General features: G+C 42.0%; 1 protein-coding gene across 1 annotated transcript in view; it reads left to right on the plus strand.

Annotated features, from left to right (window-relative positions):
* LOC309559702 (BTB/POZ domain-containing protein KCTD8-like) overlaps positions 1–11,528 on the plus strand; it is a 45,410-nt gene extending 33,882 nt beyond the window's left edge. The window contains exons 2-3 of the mRNA XM_082263108.1: positions 3,388–3,456; positions 10,937–11,528. Of these exons, the coding sequence (XP_082119234.1) occupies positions 10,987–11,418 (432 nt within the window). The 5' untranslated portion in view covers positions 3,388–3,456; positions 10,937–10,986 and the 3' untranslated portion in view covers positions 11,419–11,528. The remainder of the gene's footprint in view (positions 1–3,387; positions 3,457–10,936) is intronic.
* Positions 11,529–23,734: the final 12,206 nt, after the last annotated feature.

Below are 23,734 nucleotides of genomic sequence, written 5' to 3' on the forward strand. Positions count from 1 at the left end.
TTTTTTTTTTTAATCTAAAAGAAAAAAAAAAAATTATAGGATATACATCTGCTACACAAGCCATACTGTAATCTAGCGTTATTAAAAATGACCCTTGCAATCTGCAGATGCTGTGATTTTCCCAGAAGTCTACTCTAAGATACACCTCAAAGTTAAGGCCTCCTCTGCAATGGGAATTTCACTTTTTGATGAGACACTCCCCAAGGGTTTCAGTGCTTTGAAAAGAGATGCAGATCCTGCAGCTTTTCTCATTAGAACACTGAAAGTGCACTAACCACACCCTCCAATTTAGAATCAGTCTGCAAAGGACATGATGAAACAAACAGCTATTTATTTAGAGCATCAAAAGGTAGGAATTTTGCTACAAAATGTGTTAACCCCTTCCTGTCCATCCCAGCATCCCTTTAAACAGAAAGAGTAACAGTTGTCACATGACTGGAAGCTGGTCCCGTCGGCAACCAAATTTTAGTTTTGACTGACAGCATTCTAAAATTGAATGTAGAATTCAAAGCATGGACAAACAAAATATTTCAGAATTTGGGGTTGGGGTAGGGACACGCGACAAGTGTCACTAAATGGCAACAGGAAAAAAAATCAGATCTCCTATACTGTGCTGTGTGGCAGGGCTGTGTGAGTATCAGAACTGGATGGACAGAAACATAAATCCTCTGGCAAAAGCTAAAACAACTCTCTTATGGGTTTTTTTTTTTTTTTTTTAATCTGTATACTTGGTGGGTCATTTTTTTTTCTGGCTGTTTTTTTAACCACTTGCGTACTGGGCACTTTTACATCCTTCCTGCCCATGCCAATTTTCAGCTTTCAGTGCTGTTGCACTTTGAATTTTATTTTATTTTTATATATATATATATATATATATATATATATATATATATATATATATATATATATATATATATATACACAAAAAGTACACCTGTAGAATTGGGTATTATTGTACATTAACAAAAAGACAATCAATATATTAGAAATACAACTTCACCTATCTTTATTTTTCCATCTTTATTACACCTTTTAATTCCCTTTAGACCTTGAAACCATATAAGCTATAGGATTCATTTTTACACTTTGAAATTTTGATAGCAATTTTTTTTTCACACAAATAGTTTTCTTTTGGTGGTTTTTAATTACCAGTGGGGTTATTTTTTGCTGAACAAAATAAAAAAAAAAAAGATTTCTACTTAGTTTGTTATAAAATTTTGCAATAAGTAATTCTTCTTCACTAATAGGCTGCCCTAATGGGCACTAATGAGGAGGCACTAATGGGCACTGATAATCAGTACCCTCATTTATTAGTGCTGCCTATCAGTGTGAACGATGTGCCAACAAGCTTGCCGGTTTTTTGGCTCTCCTTTCCTCACACAGACACAGCATGGGAGGATAGACCTGCCGATAAAAGGCAAGTCTGTTTGCATATGATCAACTGTGATTGGACACAGCTGATCACATGGTAAAGGGCCACTGTGATTGGCCCTTTAGCCCGATCTGTGATCGGCCCATTACCCCGATCTGTGATCGGCCCTTTACCCGATCTGTGATCGGCCCATTACCCCGATCTGTGATCGGCCCATTACCCCGATCTGTGATCGGCCCTTTACTCCGATCTGTGATCGGCCCTTAAACTCCGATCTGTGATCGGCCCTTAAACTCCGATCTGTGATCGGCCCTTAAACTCCGATCTGTGATCGGCCCTTAAACCCCGATCTGTGATCGGCCCTTTACTCCGACCTGTGATCAGCCCTTAAACCCCGATCTGTGATCGGCCCTTTACTCCGACCTGTGATCGGCCCTTAAACCCCGATCTGTGATCGGCCCTTAAACCCCGATCTGTGATCGGCCCTTAAACCCCGATCTGTGATCGGCCCTTTACCCCGATCTGTGATCGGCCCTTTACCCCGATCTGTGATCGGCCCTTTACCCTGATCTGTGATCGGCCCTTTACCCCGATCTGTGATCGGCCCTTAAACTCCGATCTGTGATCGGCCCTTAAACTCCGATCTGTGATCGGCCCTTAAACTCCGATCTGTGATCGGCCCTTAAACCCCGATCTGTGATCGGCCCTTAAACCCCGATCTGTGATCGGCCTTTTACTCCGACCTGTGATCGGCCCTTTACCCCGATCTGTGATGGGCCCTTAAACTCCGATCTGTGATGGGCCCTTAAACTCCGATCTGTGATCGGCCCTTAAACTCCGATCTGTGATCGGCCCTTAAACTCCGATCTGTGATCGGCCCTTAAACTCCGATCTGTGATCGGCCCTTAAACTCCGATCTGTGATCGGCCCTTAAACTCCGATCTGTGATCGGCCCTTAAACTCCGATCTGTGATCGGCCCTTAAACCCTGATCTGTGATCGGCCCTTTACTCCGATCTGTGATCGGCCCTTTACCCCGATCTGTGATCGGCCCTTTACCCCGATCTGTGATCGGCCCTTTTACCTCTGTGATCAGCTGTGTCCAAAAGACAGTGGTCACAGAGCGTGCCCAATGCGTGCTGCAGGAGGTGTGCAAGGGGCAGAGTTCTGGGAGGTAAGGCCCACAGGGCAGCAGCAACAAATATTCTGGATGGGCATTCTATTGCAAGCTAGGTCTAAATTTATCATCAATACCTGACCTCAACCCTACTGAACACCTCTGGGATCAGGTCTTCTTATCCCTACAGCAGTACCTGACCTCAACCCAGCTGAACACCTCTGAGATCAGGTCTTCTCATCCAACATCAGTACCTGACCTCAACCCTACTGAACACCTTTGGGATCAGATCTTCATGACTGTGCCACTGTGCACAAAGCCAGCTCCAAAAAGTCATGGTTTGATGTGGAGGAACTTGATTGTCCTGTACAGAATGTCCTACTGAACACCACTGGCATGGATTGGGGGTTCTATTGCAAGCCAGGTCTACTCAACCCTACTGAACACCCTTGGGATCAGGTCATCTCATCCAACATCAGTACCTGACCTCAGCCCTACTCTTCACCTTTGGGATCAGGTCTTCTCATCCAACATCAGTACCTGACCTCAAAAATGTTCTTTTGGTTTACAGTAATTTTTTGTTAATTTTATTTGGTGATGAGGGGTTTTGATCGTACTAATATATATATATATATTTTTTTCTCTAACTTTAATTCCTACACAGTCACTTTTTTTTTTGCAAAAGAAATGTCACTTTCCTATCTTATTTAAAATAAAAATGTGAATCTAGATTATAAATGTTAAAGTTTATGCACTATGAGATTTAAGTGATCGGGTTTACATATTTTTTCGTAACTTTTTTTTAAATTTTTTTAATATTGATATTTTTTTTACTCTGCTAAAAAATTTTTGGTCTAATTGGTTATATTATAATATATTTTATTTTAAATATATTACAGGAGCAGCTGCACCAGATGTTGGCCAAAGAACTCAGATAACAGTCCTACCTACTCCCACTCCTGACACAGGTAAATTGTCAGCAAAAATAAGTTGTGTTAGCCAAGTGGTCCTCAACTCTGGTCCTTGGGGCCCACTAACAGGCCAGATTTTAACCACTTTACCACCGGAGGATTTTGCTGTCTTACGTCCAGGCCACTTTTTGCGATTCGGCACTGTGCGACTTTAGCTGACAATTGCGCGGTCATGCAATGCCGTACCCATACAAAATTTACGTCCATTTTTTCCCACAAACAGAGCTTTCTTTTGTTGGTATTTGATCACCTGTGCGATTTTTACTTTTTGCGCTATAAACAAAAAAAGAGCGAAAAATAATAAAATATTTTTCACTTTTTTATATGAAATTCCCCCCAAAAAAATGTAAAAATCTAAATTTTTTTATCATTTTTGGCCAATTTGTTTTCTGCTACATATTTTTGTTACAAAAAAAAAAAAATCGCAATAAGCGTATTTTGATTGGTTTGCGCAAAAGTTATTGCGTTTACTAACTAAGGGAAAGATTTCTGTCATTTTTGGTGTTTTATTTTTTTACGAGTAATGGCGGCGATCTGCGATTTTTTTTTTTGCGGGACTGCGACATTGCGGTGGACAGATCGGACCCTTGTCTGACATTTTTGACACTTTTGGGGGTACCAGTGACATTACTGCAGTAATCAGTGCTATACATATGCACTGTTACTGTAAAAATGACACTGGCAGGGAAGGGGTTAATTTTTATTGGAGAGGGAGGGGTTAATGTATGCCTGGTGCTTACTGACGTGTGTGGGGGGAGGGGACTGAGTGACACAGGGACAGATCGCTGGTTCAGCTATGCTGAACCCTGCAATCTGACCTTGCCTGTCACTTAGGAGATCCGCCGCTTTGCTTACACAAGCGGGCGGATCTCCAAACTAGATTCCCTGACGATCGGGGAAGAGCGGCGGTGATCACCGCTGCTCCTCCCCTGGCCCGACTCCCGCTGTGACTGAATACAGCAGGAGCGAGCCTCCGGTGGCGCGCGCGTTCTGCCCACAAGGGGAGGAGTCCAGCGCCGTAGGTCTACATCGCTGGACGATAACGTGCCGCAGTAGCAGCAATGTGAGCGGTCGTTATGTGGTTAAGTATTACCTTGGGGAGATGCAGACTAGAATACTGCAATCACTGAGCAGCAAATGAGATCACCTGTGATGTAATTTAGTTATCTTGCAAACCTGGCCTGTTAGTGGGCCCCGAGGATCGGAGTTGAGGACCACTGTTAGCCAACCAAATTCTTCAAGCCAATACATTTATGGTCTACCTTTGCTAGATGTATGTTGCATAACTTGTTTATTTGAGCAACTTCAAACTGGGATCTAAAATAGAATCTGATTGAGTCATGGTTCCTTATTTTGTTCTGTACCTTCTAAGGTTGCCTTTCTCAACCTTTTCCACACAGGGGAACCCTTGAAATAATTTTCAGGTCTCAGGGAACCCCTGCTAAAAATGACTAGATTTACAACTCATGATACATTAGTGTGATGGTCAGTGGGATGAAAGCTCCTTACACTGGTGGTCATTGGGAAGAATTACCTTCTTCCAGATAGCTAAAAAGATCAACGGTGTCAGGGGAACTTATCTGAGAGGCAGAAATTGCTCAGGGAACCCCTAGCAACCTCTAGAGCAGTGATGGCACCCCAGATGTTTTGGAACTACCTTTCCCATGATGCTCAACTACACTGCAGAGTGCATGAGCATCATGGGACTCTTGAGAAAGTCACATGATTAGTGATGCAACGCGTCGGGAGGAGCCGGGTGACGTCACTTCCGGTTACGGCCGAAAAACGGAAGTCCTTCGTTTTGATACCGCAACTTTAGCTGCTTGCTGTTATCTTTCTATATGTGAGTTTTACTTGTTACTTTAACATAAATTACTGTTACATCACTATGAATGCTCATTTGTTTCTTTGAGCGATTGGGAGTGAGCACTGTGATTATCCAGAGGAGCACTGCAATACGGATTACCTACATGAGCAGTGGATACAGAGGAAGCCCCAATTTGAAGCCCCCATCTGAGAAGGAGGAATCCCTAACTTTGAGTGGTTACTACCACTACCATTTATGATTTATTTATTAAGCGTAGTTTTATAGTTTCATTTTCACTTGTTTCTTCAAGCACTTTATGAAACTAGCGCCGATTCATCCCTTATACCTTGATTATTGCTAGTATCATGGGAAATGTAGTTCCAAAACATCTGAGGTGCCAAGGTTGCATATGATCAGCTGTGATTGGACACAGCTGATCACATGGTAAAGGTCCGCTGTGATCGGCCCTTTACCCCGATCTGTGATCGGCCCATTACCCCCATCTGTGATCGGCCCATTACCCCCATCTGTGATCGGCCCTTTACCCCATCTGTGATCGGCCCTTTACCCCCATCTGTGATTGGCCCTTTACCCCATCTGTGATCGGCCCTTTACCCCCATCTGTGATCGGCCCTTTACCCCATCTGTGATCGGCCCTTTACCCCATCTGTGATCGGCCCTTTACCCCCATCTGTGATCGGCCCTTTACCCCCATCTGTGATTGGCCCTTTACCCCCATCTGTGATTGGCCCTTTACCCCCATCTGTGATTGGCCCTTTACCCCCATCTGTGATTGGCCCTTTACCCCGATCTGTGATTGGCCCTTTACCCCGATCTGTGATTGGCCCTTTACTCCGATCTGTGATTGGCCCTTTACTCCGATCTGTGATTGGCCCTTTACTCCGATCTGTGATTGGCCCTTTACCCCAATCTGTGATCGGCCCTTTACTCAGATCGGTGATTCATCCCTTATACCTTAATTATTGCTAGTATCATGGGAAATGTAGTTCCAAAACATCTGAGGTGCCAAGGTTCACCATCACTGCTCTAGAGGAACCCTAGGGTTCCACAGAACCCTTGTTGAGAACCACAGTTCTAAGAATTTGCTATTGTTCTCTACTATATGGCATTGTTCTATAGTATTATGTGGGCACCCTTCCTAATGATGGAGTTCAGGTGTTTCCAGTGAATGGTATTGTTAATATTACAGCACACAAAATATATTTTTGACAATTGTACATTCAGATACAAAAAAGGGAAAAGCAAAATATAGTAAATGTAACAAACTAAAATGCCCCAATACACTCGCTGTCAGCTCAATGAGTTTCAATACAATCACTCATCTCTATATTTAATGGTTTCAGAAGATTGATTTATAGCTTGTAATGGCCTGGGGATTATAAAGTTATTGATAGAATATATGGTCAAAGGTTTGTGGAGACCTGACCATCGCACCCATATAAGCTTGTTGGGACATCCCATTCCGAAACCATGGACATTAATATGGAGCTGCCCCATTTAGGACTATAGCAGTCTCCGCTCTTCTGGGAAGGGTTTCCACAAGATTTTTGAGTGTGCCTGTATGAATTCATACCCATTCAGCCAGAAGAGCATTTGAGATGTCAGGTAATGTCGGACCTAACTCATAATCAGCATTCCAATTCATCTGAAAATGTGTTCAGTGGGGTTGAGGTCAGGACTCTAAAGACCGCTCAAGTTCCTCCACATCAAACTGTTCAAACCATGTCTTTTCTGGTGCTGGCGTTGTACATTTGTATGCTTAAGTACTGGTATTAGATGAGAAAACCTGATCTCAAAGGTGTTCAGTAAGATTGAGGGCAGGTACTGATGTTGGCTAAGAAGACCTGATCCCAAGGGTGTTCAGTATGGTTAAGAAGACCTGGCTTGCAATAGAACACCCAATCCATCCCAAAGGTGTTCAGTAAGATTGAGGTCAGATACGGGTGTGGGCTAAGACCTGATGCCAAGGGTGTTCAGTATGGTTAAGAAGACCTGGCTTGCAATAGAACACCCAATCCATCCCAAAGGTGTTCAGTAAGATTGAGGTCAGATATGGGTGTGGGCTAAGAAGACCCGATCCCAAGGGTGTTCAGTAGGGTTAAGAAGACCTGGCTTGCAATAAAACACCCAATCCATCCCAAAGGTGTTCAGTAAGATTGAGGTCAGGTACGGATGTGGGCTAAGAAGACCCGATCCCAAGGGTGTTCAGTATGGTTAAGAAGACCTGGCTTGCAATAGAACCCCCAATCCATCCCAAAGGTGTTCAGTAAGATTGAGGTCAGGTATGGATGTGGGCTAAGAAGACCTGATCCCAAGGATGTTCAGTAGGGTTAAGAAGACCTGGTTTGCAATAGAACACCCAATCCATCCCAAAGGTGTTCAGTAAGATTGAGGTCAGGTACGGATGTGGGCTAAGAAGACCTGATCCCAAGGGTGTTCAGTAGGGTTAAGAAGACCTGGCTTGCAATAAAACACCCAATCCATCCCAAAGGTGTTCAGTAAGATTGAGGTCAGGTACGGATGTGGGCTAAGAAAACCTGATCCCAAGGGTGTTCAGTAGGGTTGAGAAGACCTGGCTTGCAATAGAACACCCAATCCATCCCAAAGGTGTTCAGTAAGATTGAGCTCAGGTACGGATGTGGGCTAAGAAGACCTGATCCCAAGGGTGTTCAGTATGGTTAAGAAGACCTGGCTTGCAATAGAACCCCCAATCCATCCCAAAGGTGTTCAGTAAGATTGAGGTCAGGTACGGATGTGGGCTAAGAAGACCTGATCCCAAGGATGTTCAGTAGGGTTAAGAAGACCTGGCTTGCAATAGAACACCCAATCCATCCCAAAGGTGTTCAGTAAGATTGAGCTCAGGTACGGATGTGGGCTAAGAAGACCTGATCCCAAGGGTGTTCAGTATGGTTAAGAAGACCTGGCTTGCAATAGAACCCCCAATCCATCCCAAAGGTGTTCAGTAAGATTGAGGTCAGGTACGGATGTGGGCTAAGAAGACCTGATCCCAAGGGTGTTCAGTATGGTTAAGAAGACCTGGCTTGCAATAGAACCCCCAATCCATCCCAAAGGTGTTCAGTAAGATTGAGGTCAGGTACGGATGTGGGCTAAGAAGACCTGATCCCAAGGGTGTTCAGTAGGGTTTAGAAGACCTGGCTTGCAATAGAACACCCAATCCATCCCAAAGGTGTTCAGTAAGATTGAGGTCAGATACGGGTGTAGGCTAAGAAGACCTGATCCCAAGGGTGTTCAGTATGGTTAAGAAGACCTGGCTTGCAATAGAACCCCCAATCCATCCCAAAGGTGTGCAGTAGGACACTCTGTACAGGACAGTTGAGTTCCTCCACATCAAACTATTAATTTTTGGAGCTAGCTTTGTGCACAGTGGCACAGTCATGTTCGAACCGAAAAAGGGCCTTCACCAAACGGTTACCACAAGGTTGAAAGGTCATAATGGTCTAAAATGTCTTTGTATGCTGTAGTATTACCAGTACCCTTCACTGGAAACACCTGAACCCAGTCATTTGGAGAGGTGTCCACATATTCTTGGTCATATAGTGTAGGTAATAATAACTTTTCCATAGACCTATCACTTTAAGAGCATGAATGTTAGCCTAAGACTGCTAGCTATTCATCAAAAAAAAACCTTAGCCAAAACACTATAGGCAGTGGTATTAACTATAAATCACTGCTCACAGCGCTGTCCTTAACATGCAACCAATAGCACAGAATGTCTACCATGCATACAGGGCCGGCGCTACTGCTAGGCAAACTAGGCAGCCGCCTAGGGCAATGGCCGCTGGCTTACCTAGGGATAGTAGAGCTGCCTCCGCCCGCTGAGCTAGTGGAGCAGCTGTGCACATTCCCCACCCTTCCCTCTCCCATAGATACTGCTGGGGAGGGAGGACTGTGCACACCACAAGGAGAGGGGCACTGTCACCTGTTCTGTGTGGAAGTGATAGCAGTGAGTGGCGTGTAAGAGGCTATCGCCTACTATGCATACAGGGCCGGCGCTACTGCTAGGCAAACTAGGCAGCCGCCTAGGGCAACAGCCGCTGGCTTTCCTAGGGATAGTAGAGCTGCCGCTGGCCGCCGGGCTAGTGGAGCAGCCGTGCACATCCCCCGCCCTTCCCTCTCCCATAGATACTGCTGGGGAGGGAGGACTGTGCACACCACAAAGAGAGGGGCACTGTCACCTGTTCTGTGTGGAAGTGATAGCAGTGAGTGGCGTGTAAGAGGCTATTGTCGGAGGTAATCGCAGGCCAAAATAAAAAGCTCTGGTGTCACCCCTCTGACGGCCCAGCTCCACTATCCCAGCAGGTGGAACACCCTCTGTAAGTTGTAGCTGTTCTTTGGCAGCAGCCCCTCTGTCCTCTCTTCTGACCTGTGAAGCAGGCAGTACTTAAACTTTGCACCCTGTACATAGAGAACTCATAAGGCTTGCTCCCTGTACATAGCGATCCTTGCACCCTGTACATAGAGAACTCTTGAGGCTTGCACCCTGTACATAGAGAACTCTTGAGGCTTGCTCCCTGTACATAGAGAATGCTTGAGGCTTGCACCCTGTACATAGTGATCCTTGCACCCTGTACATAAAGAGCTCTTGAGGCTTGCACCCTGTATATAGCAATCCTTGCACCCTGTATATAGCAATCCTTGCTCCCTGTACATAGCAATCCTTGCACCCTGTACATAAAGAACTCTTGAGGCTTGCACCCTGTACATAGCGATCCTTGCACCCTGTACATAGCGATCCTTGCACCCTGTACATAGCGATCCTTGCACCCTGTACATAGCGATCCTTGCACCCTGTACATAGCGATCCTTGCACCCTGTACATAGCGATCCTTGCACCCTGTACATAGAGAATGCTTGAGGCTTGCACCCTGTACATAGAGAATGCTTGAGGCTTGCACCCTGTACATAGAGAATGCTTGAGGCTTGCACTCTGTACATGGAAATCCTGACAGTAAGAGGATAACACAGACTGTTTAATTTTTTTTTTTTTGGGGGGGGGGGGGCTGTTGGGCAAGTAGCTGGTCTTGCCTAGGGTGCAAAATAGTCTAGCACCTGCCTTGCCTGCACTAGAAGAAGCAGAGCCGAAGCTTCCTATATAGCACAGGCTCCTGACACAGGCAGAGTGATACCAAATGTATTGGGCGGAGTCAGGGGCGGTAAAATGAGGTTTCGCCTAGAATGTCAAAAAATCCTTGTACCAGCCCTGCATGCATAATACATCCTCGTTACATATACATGTATGTGCAAATGAAGTCAAAAAAGTTCCCACTAAATGCAAAACAAATTATTTTTGCAAAGTGTCTTGTGCTTAAAGTGCTCCAACATAGGACATCCTAAAAGGTGCTCCAATCATAAAAGGTGCTTCAGTGCTGCTAATTCTGCTTCACAGGGCTGCATGCATAGCTCTTTTTTGGAATGTATTTATGGACTACATTTGCACATAACTGTATATGTAATAAGGATGCATGCATGGTAGAAATGCTATGCTATTGGTGGCATGATAAGGACATCCCTGTGCTGTGAACAGTGACCTAGTGTAGTTGTTTGGAAAGTTCTAGACCCCTTTATTGCAAAACCATATCTATGTTTTAATCCCATTACAATTAAAAGCTGGTTGTCTCTCTTGTCTAGCTCATCCTGTTGGCGAAGAACTGTCGGCAAGTGAACCAGTCCCACCACCGATGATGATTAAAATACAAGAACAAGATAGCGGTAATGAGCTTTCCAGCTCAAGCCTAGACAGCCACGATTCTGCTGCAGCTCCAACGGGGCTTCCACCCGAGGAATCCGAAGAACTTCCCCCTGTGATGGACCTCCCTCCTCCACATGAAAACCAAGAAAATCCCCCACGGCCCAACACTTTAGACTTGTCCCATTCTCTTCAGGAGAATCACCAAGTAAATAGCTTGGAGTTTGAAAAACAAAGTACGGAAGAAACACAAGAAAATTGTATAGAGAGCTGTCCAGAGGCCTCCAAACCCAACGAAGAAAAGAAGGCCCTGGAAGGAGAGTTAGTTAAGTGCATTGCGGAATTTCGAAAAATTAAGATTCCATCATTTCCCAACAAGAAACGTAACTGGCAGAACGACCTTCTGAAGAAATACGAACTCTGAGACGCTTAGATTGTCAGTCACACAGCAAAGTTTGTATATATTTTTTTTAAAGACCTGTATTACTCGGAGTCAAAGCTTTTAGAGGGAAACTTGCTTTGCCTATTCAGGGCAAAGTCAGGGCCGCCATCAGGGGGAGACAGCCCATACACATGTAGGGGTCCCGGCGTCCCAAGGGGCCCAGGCTGCCAACTAACGAGACCAAGTTGCTGCTGCTGTAGTTACTAGCAATTGCTAAAGCAGGTTGGCCATGGAGTGAGCCGATGCAGCTCACTTAGTTCCGGCTGCAGGGGGAAGGCGAAGTGGGTACACTAAAGCAGTGGTCCTCAACCCTGGCCTACAGGGCCCACTAACAGGCCAGATTTGCAAGATAACTGAAATACATCCCAGGTGATATCATTTGCTGCTCAGTGATTGCAGTACTCTAGTCTGCATCTCCCCAAGGTAATACCTAAAATCTGGCCTGTTAGTGGGCCCTGTAGGCCAGGGTTGAGGACCACTGCACTAAAGGACTAAAGTGGGATGGCCAGTGGGAGAGCCCTGGGGAATGTTGTTGGTCAGACCTGGGTTGGGCCCAGGCCTAAAGCTGTGTAAGGGGCCCCAAAATTTGTGATGGCTGCCCTGGGCAAAGTCACAGTGTCGCCCCCCTAGTGATATCCATCTTTGCAGCCCTTCCTCATCCTCACTGCTCATTTCATCTGTTGGGGACCCAAGTTTAATTCCTGTGTAAGCTCCATATGGAAGCTTTACCAAAGTTATGACCTACCCTCACCTCCACTTGACAGTGGTTGGGCCAGGAGATTTGCTGTTTAGGCCACAACATTGCATCATGGGAGGAAAAGGAGAGGTAACAAGCTCCTCCAAACCCAAAAGCACCATGAATTTCTTAGGACTTCAGATAAACAAAGGAGCATATGGAAGGTTAGCATTAGGTGGAGGCAAGCCAGGGCCGGATTAAGAGCATCATGGGTTTGGTGCTAAGTATTTTGAGGGGCCTTAAGCGCCGTGTCTCAGCATGAGCCCTGAGGAGGAAGGGTGCAGCCACGTAGGCCTAATAAAACATGGGATTCCCTCTCTGAAGCCCATAAACACATCCATGCATCGGCAACTGCCCCTCTGTGTCTGGCCTTCATGCTGTCTGGGGAGGTTCTGAGGGAGCTGCCTGGCCTTCGTGTCACTTGTAGCACAGAAGCCAGACTTCTGTTTTTACAAGTGACAGCAAAGAGCAGTAACAGTGAATCTGGCCAACCCGGGCCTATATTAAGGTAGGGGCCTGGAGCTGCAGCTCCAATAGCCCCTACGTTAATCCGGCCCTGAGGCAAGCTATAGTTATGAGCTTGAGTTTGGCCCCAACTCAAGCTCATCTCAACCTAGATGTTGCTGGGCCAATGAGCCGCGAGCAAGAGATTCCCATGTGGTCATATTAAATCAGCATGGTCATGGACATCCCCATCTTTCTGCATACGTGTAGAAAACATCTCAAAGAAAACAGCTCATAGGACCAGTAATTGCAGATAAGTTCTGGGTTCAGACCCAAACTCATCATCCCTTTCAAGAAACCCTGTCATTTGCCCTGAATTGATGAAGTTACAGATTCTCCAACAACGGAACGTGATTGTCTACACAAAGTGCTATCCATTTACAAACATGTGGAATGGAAGCAGATTATTTAAAAGAACAACCCCATTATTGATAATGTAGGTATGGTCTTAAAGTGTATGTACTGGTTGAACTTTGTTTTAAGTTTTGGATAGCCTTTAAAGAGTTAAAACCCCTCTACTTGTGTCCCATTGGGGAGACTTCCCCTTCACTTCCTGTCCCTGAAATGTACAGGAAGTGTGGAAAAATCTCTACACGATGAGGAAAATTCCCCCCTTAGACAGTGGTCACCATAGTAGGTGCATCCACTGGAAAATGTCCCCCGCACCTCTTGTTTCCGTAAAGGATTTTCCATCAAATGCTGTTTCAGGGACAATGGTCACCATGGCAAAAAGAGAGGGAGAATCTACCCAGTGGGGCCACAGACCCCGTTACCACTCCAGTCACTTAAAAAAAAAAAAAAAAATTAGATAAAAGTTTTGGGCATACATAGGTTTTAAGAACACAACTGTATGCGAAAAGAAAGTCCAAAGTCCATGTAAAATGGTTCATTATACAGATTGTATTTATTCTTATAATGTGGTATTACATTTACAAATATATTAATACATAACAGATATGTCTTCTTCATGACAGTCTTTGGAATAAATTATTTTTTCACTACTATTTTATTATTATATATAATAAAAATAAGGACACGTGTACGCTCTTTTGATATTCCAGTCCCATTGGAGAGACTTCCCCTTCACTTCCTGTCCCTGAAATGTACAGGAAGTGTGGAAAAAGCTCTACATGGTGAGGAAAATTCCCCCCTTAAACAGTGGTCACCATAGTAGGTGCATCCACTGGAAAATGTCCCCCGCACCTCTTGTTTCCGTGAAGGATTTCCCAACAAATGCTGTTTCAGGGACAATGGTCACATGAGAAATAGAGGGGGTGAATCTTCCCAGTGGGGCCACAGACCCCGTTACCACTCCAGTCACTTAAAAAAAAAAAAAAAAATTAGATATAAGTTTTGGGCATATATAGGTTTTAAGAACACAACTATATGCGAAAAGAAAGTCCAAAGTCCATGTAAAATGGTTCATTATACAGATTGTATTTATTTATATAATGTGGTATTACATTTACAGATATATTAATACATAACAGATATGTCTTCTACATGACAGTCTTTGGAATAAATTATTTTTTCACTACTATTTTATTACTACATATATAAAAATAAGGACACGTGCACGCTCTTTTGGTATTCTTGTAGGCCAAGTCAGTTGCACTGTATTAGCCATGATGTTACTAGTCACTTGGGTTTATTTGCTAAAACCAGAGAGTTCAAAATCTGGTGCAGCTGCTCATGGTGGCCAATCAGCTTCTAAATTCAGTTTGTTCACCTAAACTTTGACAAAAAAAACAAAACAAAACTGAAAGCCGATTGGAAAATCTTCAGTTTTTGAGTTCAGTTCTACTTGAAACATGGTCTCAATGGGGTTGATTTACTAAAACTGGAGTGCAAAATTTGGTGCAGCTCTGCATAGAAACCAATCAACTTCCAGTTTTGTTGTCAAAGTTTAGGTGAACAAACTGAAGTTAGAAGCCGATTGGCCACCACTCTCCAGTTCAAAGGCCCGTACACACGAGTCGAAATTCGGCCGGGAATTTTCGTCCGACGACCGATCTGCCGATTTTCGGCTTGTTAGTATGATGCTTCCGACAACCGACTCCGACATTTCGGCCGAAAAAAAAATCTGGTGTGCAGGCTATAAAATTTTTGTCCTCCGTCAAAACACGTCCGATTTTCGTGCAGTCAGTACAGATTTCGACAGGGAAAAATCTTATGAGCAAGACTGGGCATGCTCAGAGAAGAAAGAACACAAAGAAAGCAAACCAACACATGACATCACTTCTGAAATATAATTTTGTCGTGCGGGAAAATTTGTGTGCAGTCTAGGCACATTCCAACCAACAAAACACTACTCTGGACAAAAGATGGACGACCGGTCGGCAGAAATTTGTTGCGTGTGTACTAGGCTTTAGTAAATCAACCCCATTGAGACCATGTTTCAAGTAGAACTGAACTCAAAGTGAAGATTTTCAAGGGTTCCTCCAGAAGTTGCTAGGTATTCCTTGAGTTGTAGCTGATTGACATCCCATTTCATGGTGTCTTCCCAGTTCTGGGACCAACACCATTTGGTAGAGCTCACGGCATCAATGATCTTTTTAGCTGCCTGTAATGGTGACATTCTAACCACCAATGTAAGGGGGCCTTTTACTTAATACCATTCGAGAACATCCTTTCTTAACTTTTTTAACCGCAGCGTAAACCTCGGGGGGAAAAAAAACGGAGAAAGATGTTCAGGTCTCCTTGCTAAAGTCAATCATCGTGGATCTGTGGGAAGAATGCCACTTTAGGCTGGCCAGATTAATTTTTTTCGTTCCCCTAAATATGATCCAATGATCAAATGTGTTGATGGGAGAATCCCTCCCGTTGAGAATCTCATTCTTTCGGAACTACAGCCGGCATCACTGATCGTGAAAAACCCAACAGGCTAGTTGTATAGAAGTCAATCAGCAGATTGACTTCAGTACTACTAGCCTGCTTATATATATATATATATATATATATTATATAGAGAGAGAGATTGAATCTTGGCCAGTCCCCATTGAACTGGCTGAATATTGATCCATGCATGGCCACCTTTACAGTGGTAGCAAGTCCCTCTTACATTGGTGGTCAGAATGTCACCATTACAGACAGCTAAAAAGAACACCAACGTCATGCGGTGAGCTCTACCAAATGGTGGTGGTCCCAGAACTAGGCAGGCGACATCAAATCGGATGTAAAATTAGCTACAAACTAAAGGAATACCTAGCAATTTATGGAGGAACCCTGACTGAGAATGCCTGATCTAGATGGAACTGAAACTAGGTGGTACCATGGCACAACTGCATTCAAAGTGGAGGTGGGCTTAAAAAAAACTGAGCTTCCTCACCGTTTATACTTTAACCTATGGCACACAGGATTTTTAGTAAAAAAATATTCTTTATTTATTGAGCCACGAGCAAAAGTGCATTGGGCTAGGAGGACATAACGCACAGGTAAGTAGACCAAGTACAGCAAAAACTTAATACAACCCCCCCACCAAAACAGATCTCCTGGCTCCAATTATTCCACTAACCAAGCAAGACGATTGGCATTTTAGAAGTTCTCCCTTGGCTGTGTCATGTAACCAGAGTCAAAGAGGAGAGGAGGAAAGCCTGCCTGTTAATCTGCCTTTGTAGTCCTCTGGCAGTGAGTTGTTTGGCCAGTTCCCTGTAGAGTTTACAGCCAAGAACATTGGAAACCTCTGCTCTGGCTCTATCTTCCTATGGGCCTCAGGGAACTCATACTTATCACAACATAATTTTATGGGGCCCCCAGATTCCATGGTTACAGGCCCATCGGGGATCATGCCAAACACCAAGCCCAAATACAGGGGTCGCAGTAGCCCAGAAGAGGAACTCATCGCCACCACAGGGTTGACCAACTCTCCTTTTGGTAACTGGGCCAATCACTATATTTACCCCCCAGGTATAAACCATCCTGCGATCTACAGGAATTAAAGGGACTAATGGCGCTTTTCCACTGCATGGAACCGAACGGTTCGACTCGCTTTTGTGCTTTTCCACTGCTGGTACCGCATGGTACGGTGTAGGAACGGTACGGCGATGCTTTTCCACTGCATGGATCCGAACGGTACGGCTCTCAAAAACAGTACCACCTCGATTGTGGTTCCAAGAGGTACCATACCGGTACCATATCCCACAATCCTTTGCATGCAGTCACTACTAGCCACTGATTGGTCAGAGAATCCCACCCACCCCGTTGTTATCCCACCCACTTGACTTTAGTACTACTTTAGTGGTAAAGCAAACCATACCGTACCGTACTGAACCGTTCCAACACCGTACCATGCGGTACCAGCAGTGGAAAAGCAAGCAGGGCCGAGTAGAGCCGAGCCGGTACTTGCAGTGGAAAAGTGCCATTAGTCCATCTCCTGCTTGAACTCCCCTTTACTGAAGGTAGGTTTGAACAACTTAGTCTATTTTTAGCTTGGTTCAGATTTCTACAATGGCTGGTCTAGCCTTGTCCACTGACATGCTAGTTCTCAAGCTTTCCTGGCAGGACCAACACTAGGGGAGGTGCAGGTGGCACTCCCCCAAAAGGGGAAGGCCAATTCACAGAAAGTTCACATTCTTGGCCAAGGCCCTAACTCTCCCTTCAAGGGCCTAGGTGACATTCTCACTACACTCATCCTTGCTAATAATACCCATGAAACCCCTAGAGGAAACCAATTTAGATTATACCTCAGACTTCAGCATGGAGGTGCAACAGAGCTCTACATGTATCTGTAATAAGTAATAACCGTGCTAAGCCTAAAGAACAAGCAGCAGCTGTAGTGGGAGTCGCTAAATAAGATATGTAAAGAGAGAGCTGCGCTAAACTGATATACTTGATAAACACAGGCTAGAGTAAACCAGCATACATTAAATAGTAAGTATGAACCCAGGCTAGAAAACCAGCATATATTGTACAATCAAAAGGACCAATAATAATCGTGCAACTGGATAACATGCAAACGTGAAATAAGCATATAGTCCATCAAACAAAAAGTCCTAAATGAAAGAGGAGTAGAAGGGTGTCCAGTGTGAAAAGGAGATCAATCACCACCTCTGCGTGCCTAAATCCACACTCGGTGCCACATGCATAGAGCTCACACCAGGCTTACCAGAGCTCAAAGGGTAATGAGCATGATATAAGTTCCATCCACTATTAGGCTGACTGGTGTCAGGGATAACAGAAAAGCCTTGCCGTACCGTTGCCTCTGGATCACTAGGCGGATCACCCCAAGCAGATATAATAGCCTCTCAGCAGTCCACGTACCCAATAAAGGAAAGGGGAGCACAATGGCGTAGTACGTATAGGCAGTTTTATTGTAAAACGGTTAAAAACACTTACATGAATGAAGATAAACAAGCGCTTGTATACAATGTCTCGCTGCCGCCCGACTTCTGGGTTGCGTCGTGGTGACGTCAGCACGCCTTCCCTACGCGTTTCGTGACACCTCACGTCTTCCTGGGGATACGGGCGGCACGCTGACGCACCACTTAAATAACAATCAACATCAGGAAGGCCGCCTCCTCCGGTGTCACCCGAAGCGAGCGCCGCCATCTTAACTAAGGGACCGCCAGTCCTCCGGGGACTTCACACCGTAGGTCATGGCAGAAAAATTGAAAGCAGCCAAATCTCGGAACGGGAGTCACCGGAAGGGGCCGGGCAATCCAAGATGCACACTAAAATGCTAAAAACTCTTACAACAAGTCACATTTGTAAAACAAGTATCGGACTACCCATGATGCTGAATCGAAGGATTATATAGTAGCAGGCGGAGTAGCCTTTCTAACTAAACTCGCATTTAGGTAACCAGCGACCCGGAATGTCCCGGAAGCCGGCTACGCCATTTTGAAACATGGAAAGCACTAATAAACTGGATAAGGTCTCAAATGATATCGTACCTAAGTCCAATAATAAAAAATGTTCCAGTATGTTGAAAATAATTGCCATGAACATTAGAGTTAATAATGAATAAAAAAACATCATATATGTGTCATGCCAGGAACACTGTATCTGTACCGAAACCATCTCACCACCGTGAAGCTTCTGGGACTAAAAATGCTTTGTCAAGAATAAAACTTTTACTATGTTCAAATAAACGTTATTGTTTTGATGAAAAAGTATTTTGTATAATGGGTTTGTGCACCTAAAAAGTCCGGTATCCACACTCTACCTTTGAAATTTTCTAAAATTGGGATGTTGGTGCTATGTCTAAGGGTCCATTCACACTAGCGCGACTTGTCAGGTGACTTGGTCGCCTGACAAGTCGCGGTCGGTCGCTCGCCATTGAGTAGTACAGGACCCGTTCTAATAGGAGCGACACAAGTCGCTCCGACTTAGAAAAAGGGTCCTGTACTACTTTGGGGCGACCTGGAGGCGACTTGCATTGACTTCAATTATATGCTGTGCACCGCGACTTCACAGGTTGCCCCGGCAAGTCGTATGTATAGTGTAGATACGGGACTATTTAGGTGCACAAACCCATTATACAAAATACTTTTTCATCAAAACAATAACGTTTATTTAAGGCCCCGTTCACACTGGGGCGACGCTACTTCCCTGGGCGACCTCACAGGTTGCGGCGCGCTGCTCGCACCGCGACCTCGGGGCGGCCGGCACGGACTTCATAACATTGAAGTCAATGCAGGTCGTTCCGGGGTCGCCCCAAAGAAGCTCCAGACCCTTTTTTCTAAAACGGGTCCACAGCTTCTCTGTGGGAGGCGACCTGTCAGGCGACCAGGTCGCCCCAGTGTGAACGGGGGCTGAACTTAACAAGAATAAAAACATTTGTACAAACATTTGTTTTCGTTACTTGAATGTATACAGTATTTATACTAACACCCTTTCTGACATGTTTCGCCATATTCGGCTTCTTTCAAAAGAAAGCGTGATTCATTTTTCACTATTAAAAGCAAAAACCAGAATAATTAAAAAATATACAGTACAAAACACTTATGAATGTTTTACAATTTTGATTCTGGTTTACTTTAATAGTGAAAAATCCATCACGCTTTCCTTTGAAGAAGCCGAATATGGTGAAACATGTCATATTTAAGTGTGTTGGATTAAATACTGTATACATTTAAGTAATAAAAGCAAATGTTTTTAATCTTGCTATGTTCAAATTAACATTGTTTTTCTGAAAAATTATTTTGTATAATGTATTTGTGCATCTAAAAAGTCCCAAATCCCTACTCTACCTTTGAATAAAAATAATAATAGTAATATAGAAAATATTAACATCATCCTTATTTATATTTTGTATTTCATATTATAATTATTTTAAATGTTATAATAAAGTTATTATTATATTTGATATTATTTTCTTATGATTGATATTTTATAATATTAAATAATCATATTATTTATTATTGTATTATTATTATTATATTTTTATTTTATAATTATTATTTTGGATTATTATTTAAATGTTAAAATATATTTTATTTTATATTATTTAATAATATCAAATATAATAATAATTTTATTGTAACATTTAAATAATAATAATAAAAAAATATAATATAAAATATAAACAATGATAGTATTAATTATATTTTCTATATTATAGAAAATATAAATATTATTTATATTTTGTATTCTTATTTGAATTGTTATAATAAAATCATATGTGATATTTTAATTTTCATTATAATGATTGTTATTGATATTTTATATCAATAATAATATAAAATATATTATACAATTTAAATAATAAGATTATTATTGATATTTTATAATATCAATATTAAATAATATAAAATATATTATACAATTTAAATAATAATAAATAATACATAAAAAATATAAAATATAAACAATGATAATATTATTTATATTTTCTATATTATTATAGAAAATATAAATATTATTTACATTTTGTATTCTGATTTTAAATGTTATAATAAAATTATATGTGATATTTTAATTTTCATTATGATGATGATTATTATTGAAATTTTATAAGATCAATAATAATATAAAATATATTAAACAATTTAAATAAGATTATTATTGATATTTTATAATATCAATATTTAATATAAAATATATTATACAATTTAAATAATAAATAATACATAAAAAATATAATATAAAATATAAACAATGATAATATTATTTATATTTTCTATATTATAGAAAATATAAATATTATTTATATTTTGTATTCTTATTTTAAATGTTATAATAAAATTATATGTTGTATTTTAATTTTCATTATGATGATGATGATTATTGATATTTTATAACATCAATATTAAATAATATAAAAATATATTATACAATTTAAATAATAATAAATAATACATAAAAAAATATAAAATATAAACAATGATAATATTATTTATATTTTCTATATTATTATTGAAAATATGAATATTATTTATATTTTGTATTTTATATTCTTATTTTAACCACTTAAGCCCCGGAAGATTTTACCCCCTTCCTGACCAGGGGGTATTTTGCGATTCGGCACTGCGTGACTTTAACGGACAATTGCGCGGTCGTGCGACGCTGTACCTAAACGAATTTGATGTCCTTTTTTTCCCACAAACAGAGCTTTCTTTTGGTGGTATTTGATCACCTGTGCGATTTTTTGATCATGCGCTATAAACAAAAAAAAAGCGTAAATTTTGCAAAAATAAAAAATAACAATATTTTTCACATTTTTTTTATATGAAATTCCCCCCAAAAAAAAAGTAAAAATCAAAATTTTTTTTAATTTTCGGCCAATTTGTTTTATGCTACATATGTTTGGCAAAAAAAAAAAAAAAAAAAAAAAAAAAAAAAAAAGCGTATTTTGATTGGTTTGCGCAAAAGTTATCGCGTTTACTAACAAAGGGAAAGATTTTTGTCATTTTTGTTGTTTTTTTTTTTAACGCGTAATAGCGTCGATCTGCGATTTTTTTTTTTTGCAGTACTGCAACATTGCGGCGGACAGATCGGACCCTTGACTGACATTTTTGACACTTTTGGGGTTACCAGTGACATTTCTACAGTAATCGGTGCTATATATATGCACTGTTACTGTAAAAATACACTGGCAGTGAAGGGGTTAACTTTATTTGAGAGGGAGGGGCTGTGTGTGTCCCTAGGGGCGTGATTCTAACTGTGATTGGCTGTGGCTTGAGGTGTAGTTACACTGATCAACGGTTCTACATAGTAGAACCGTATGATAAGTGTTTCTACACAGGGGAGAACTGACAGGCAGCTTGTTTACACTAGCTGCCTGCCTTTCTCCCTCTCCCCCGCCGATCGCCGAGTGACCAGCGGACATCGGGTCCGCCGGTCACACGCGCGTGGGGGTCCGTGACCGCGCGCTCGCTCCCCAGACCCTCCCAGGCTAGTGACGTACCAATACGTCACTATGCCTGTGAGGGGCTGACCGCCGCAGTATATAGTCGTGCGGCGGTCGGCAAGCGGTTAAAAGGTTATAAAAAAGTATATTCACTATTTTAATTTTTATTATGATGATTATTATTGATATTTTATAATATGAATATTAAATATAAATTATTATTATTATAAAATTTAAATCATAAATAATAATAAATATAATATAAAATATAAACAATGATAATATTTATATTTTCTATATTACAGAAAATATATATATTATTTTATATTTTGTATTTTATATTCTTTTTTTAAATGTTATAATAAAATTATATTTGCTATTTTAATTTTTATTATGATTATTATTGATATTTTATAATCTCAATATTAAATAATAATATAAAATATATTATTATTAGAACATTTAAATAATAATAATAAATTCCTAAAATAATTATAAAATCTAATATTAATAAAATAAATAATATTTTTATTATTATTAGTAACTTTTGCAGATACAAAGACAACAACAGATACTGCGCAAATTCGGATTCCCGTGGAACGCCATTATTGATCTGGAAAGGGCGGGTTGGCCTCTTTCTTATGCCGTTCCAACTGTGTCAGCAGTCAGGATTAGATTTTCGGCAGCAGTCCCATCCATATTTTATAGGGAGCGGCGTGCGCAGAACCCCAGCCTGTGCTCCCAGCTGTGCTGACCTGGATTTCTCCGCAAGTCTGATTTTACGTGAAGTCTGCTGCACATCGCACAAATAACCGCATCAGATGGCATTAGACGGCTTTCAGAACGCTGAAGGAAATCAGTTACCGCACCGATTGTTGGGGGTAATATACAAAGATGCCATGGAGATTCCTGACTTAGAAATGGTATAAAACCCATAAAATGTCATATAAAGCATCCTACCAATCATTAGATGTGGTGGCTGCATTCGTTTTCCATTTTAGGCTTTTTTATCCCCTTCCGTTTTCACATGAACTGACCAGTAACACACCTCCTGTATTAGGAGTCACCCACTCTGGATGAAGGAGCACAGGAGGCACAACAGCATTGCCAGTGATGGCAAGCCTTGGCACCCCAGATGTTGTGAAACTACATCAGTGTTTCTCAACTCCGGTCCTCTGGACCCACCAACAGGCCAGATTTTAAGTATTACCTTGGGGATATGCAGACTAGAATACTGCAATCACTGAGCAGCAAATGATATCACCTGGGATGTATTTCAGTTTTCTTGCAAACCTGGCCTGTTAGTGGGCCCTGAGGACCGGAGTTGAGAAACACTGAACTACATTTCCCATGATGCCCCACTACACTGCAGGCTGCATGAGCATCATGCTAAATGTAGTTCCAACACATCTGGGGTGCCAAGGTTCACCATCACTGGTTTAAGGGAAGGCAGTGTTACATGGACTAGCAGATTTAAATACACTAACACTTTGAAACCAAACTCTAGCTAACACTGTAGTTACTGCAACCGTTTTTGTGATGAAGATTTTACATAAAATGAATAAAAGCTGATCACTGTAAGCACCCCCTACCAGTAGTAAATGGTTTGTCTCATCCCTGTAACTGCAACCTTTATGGGAGGGCTTGTGCTGTTGAAGAACAGACTTACTGGCTGGATCACCGGAGAAAAATAATGGAAAGAAAGCCCCAAGGAAAGACTAATGCAGCCGTCACATCCAAGAATCAGTAAGCTGCAATATAATAAAAAG

This window comes from Pelophylax lessonae, assembly GCF_965119305.1.
Source record: "Pelophylax lessonae genome assembly, chromosome: 7".
In the NCBI taxonomy this organism is placed as follows: domain Eukaryota; kingdom Metazoa; phylum Chordata; class Amphibia; order Anura; family Ranidae; genus Pelophylax; species Pelophylax lessonae.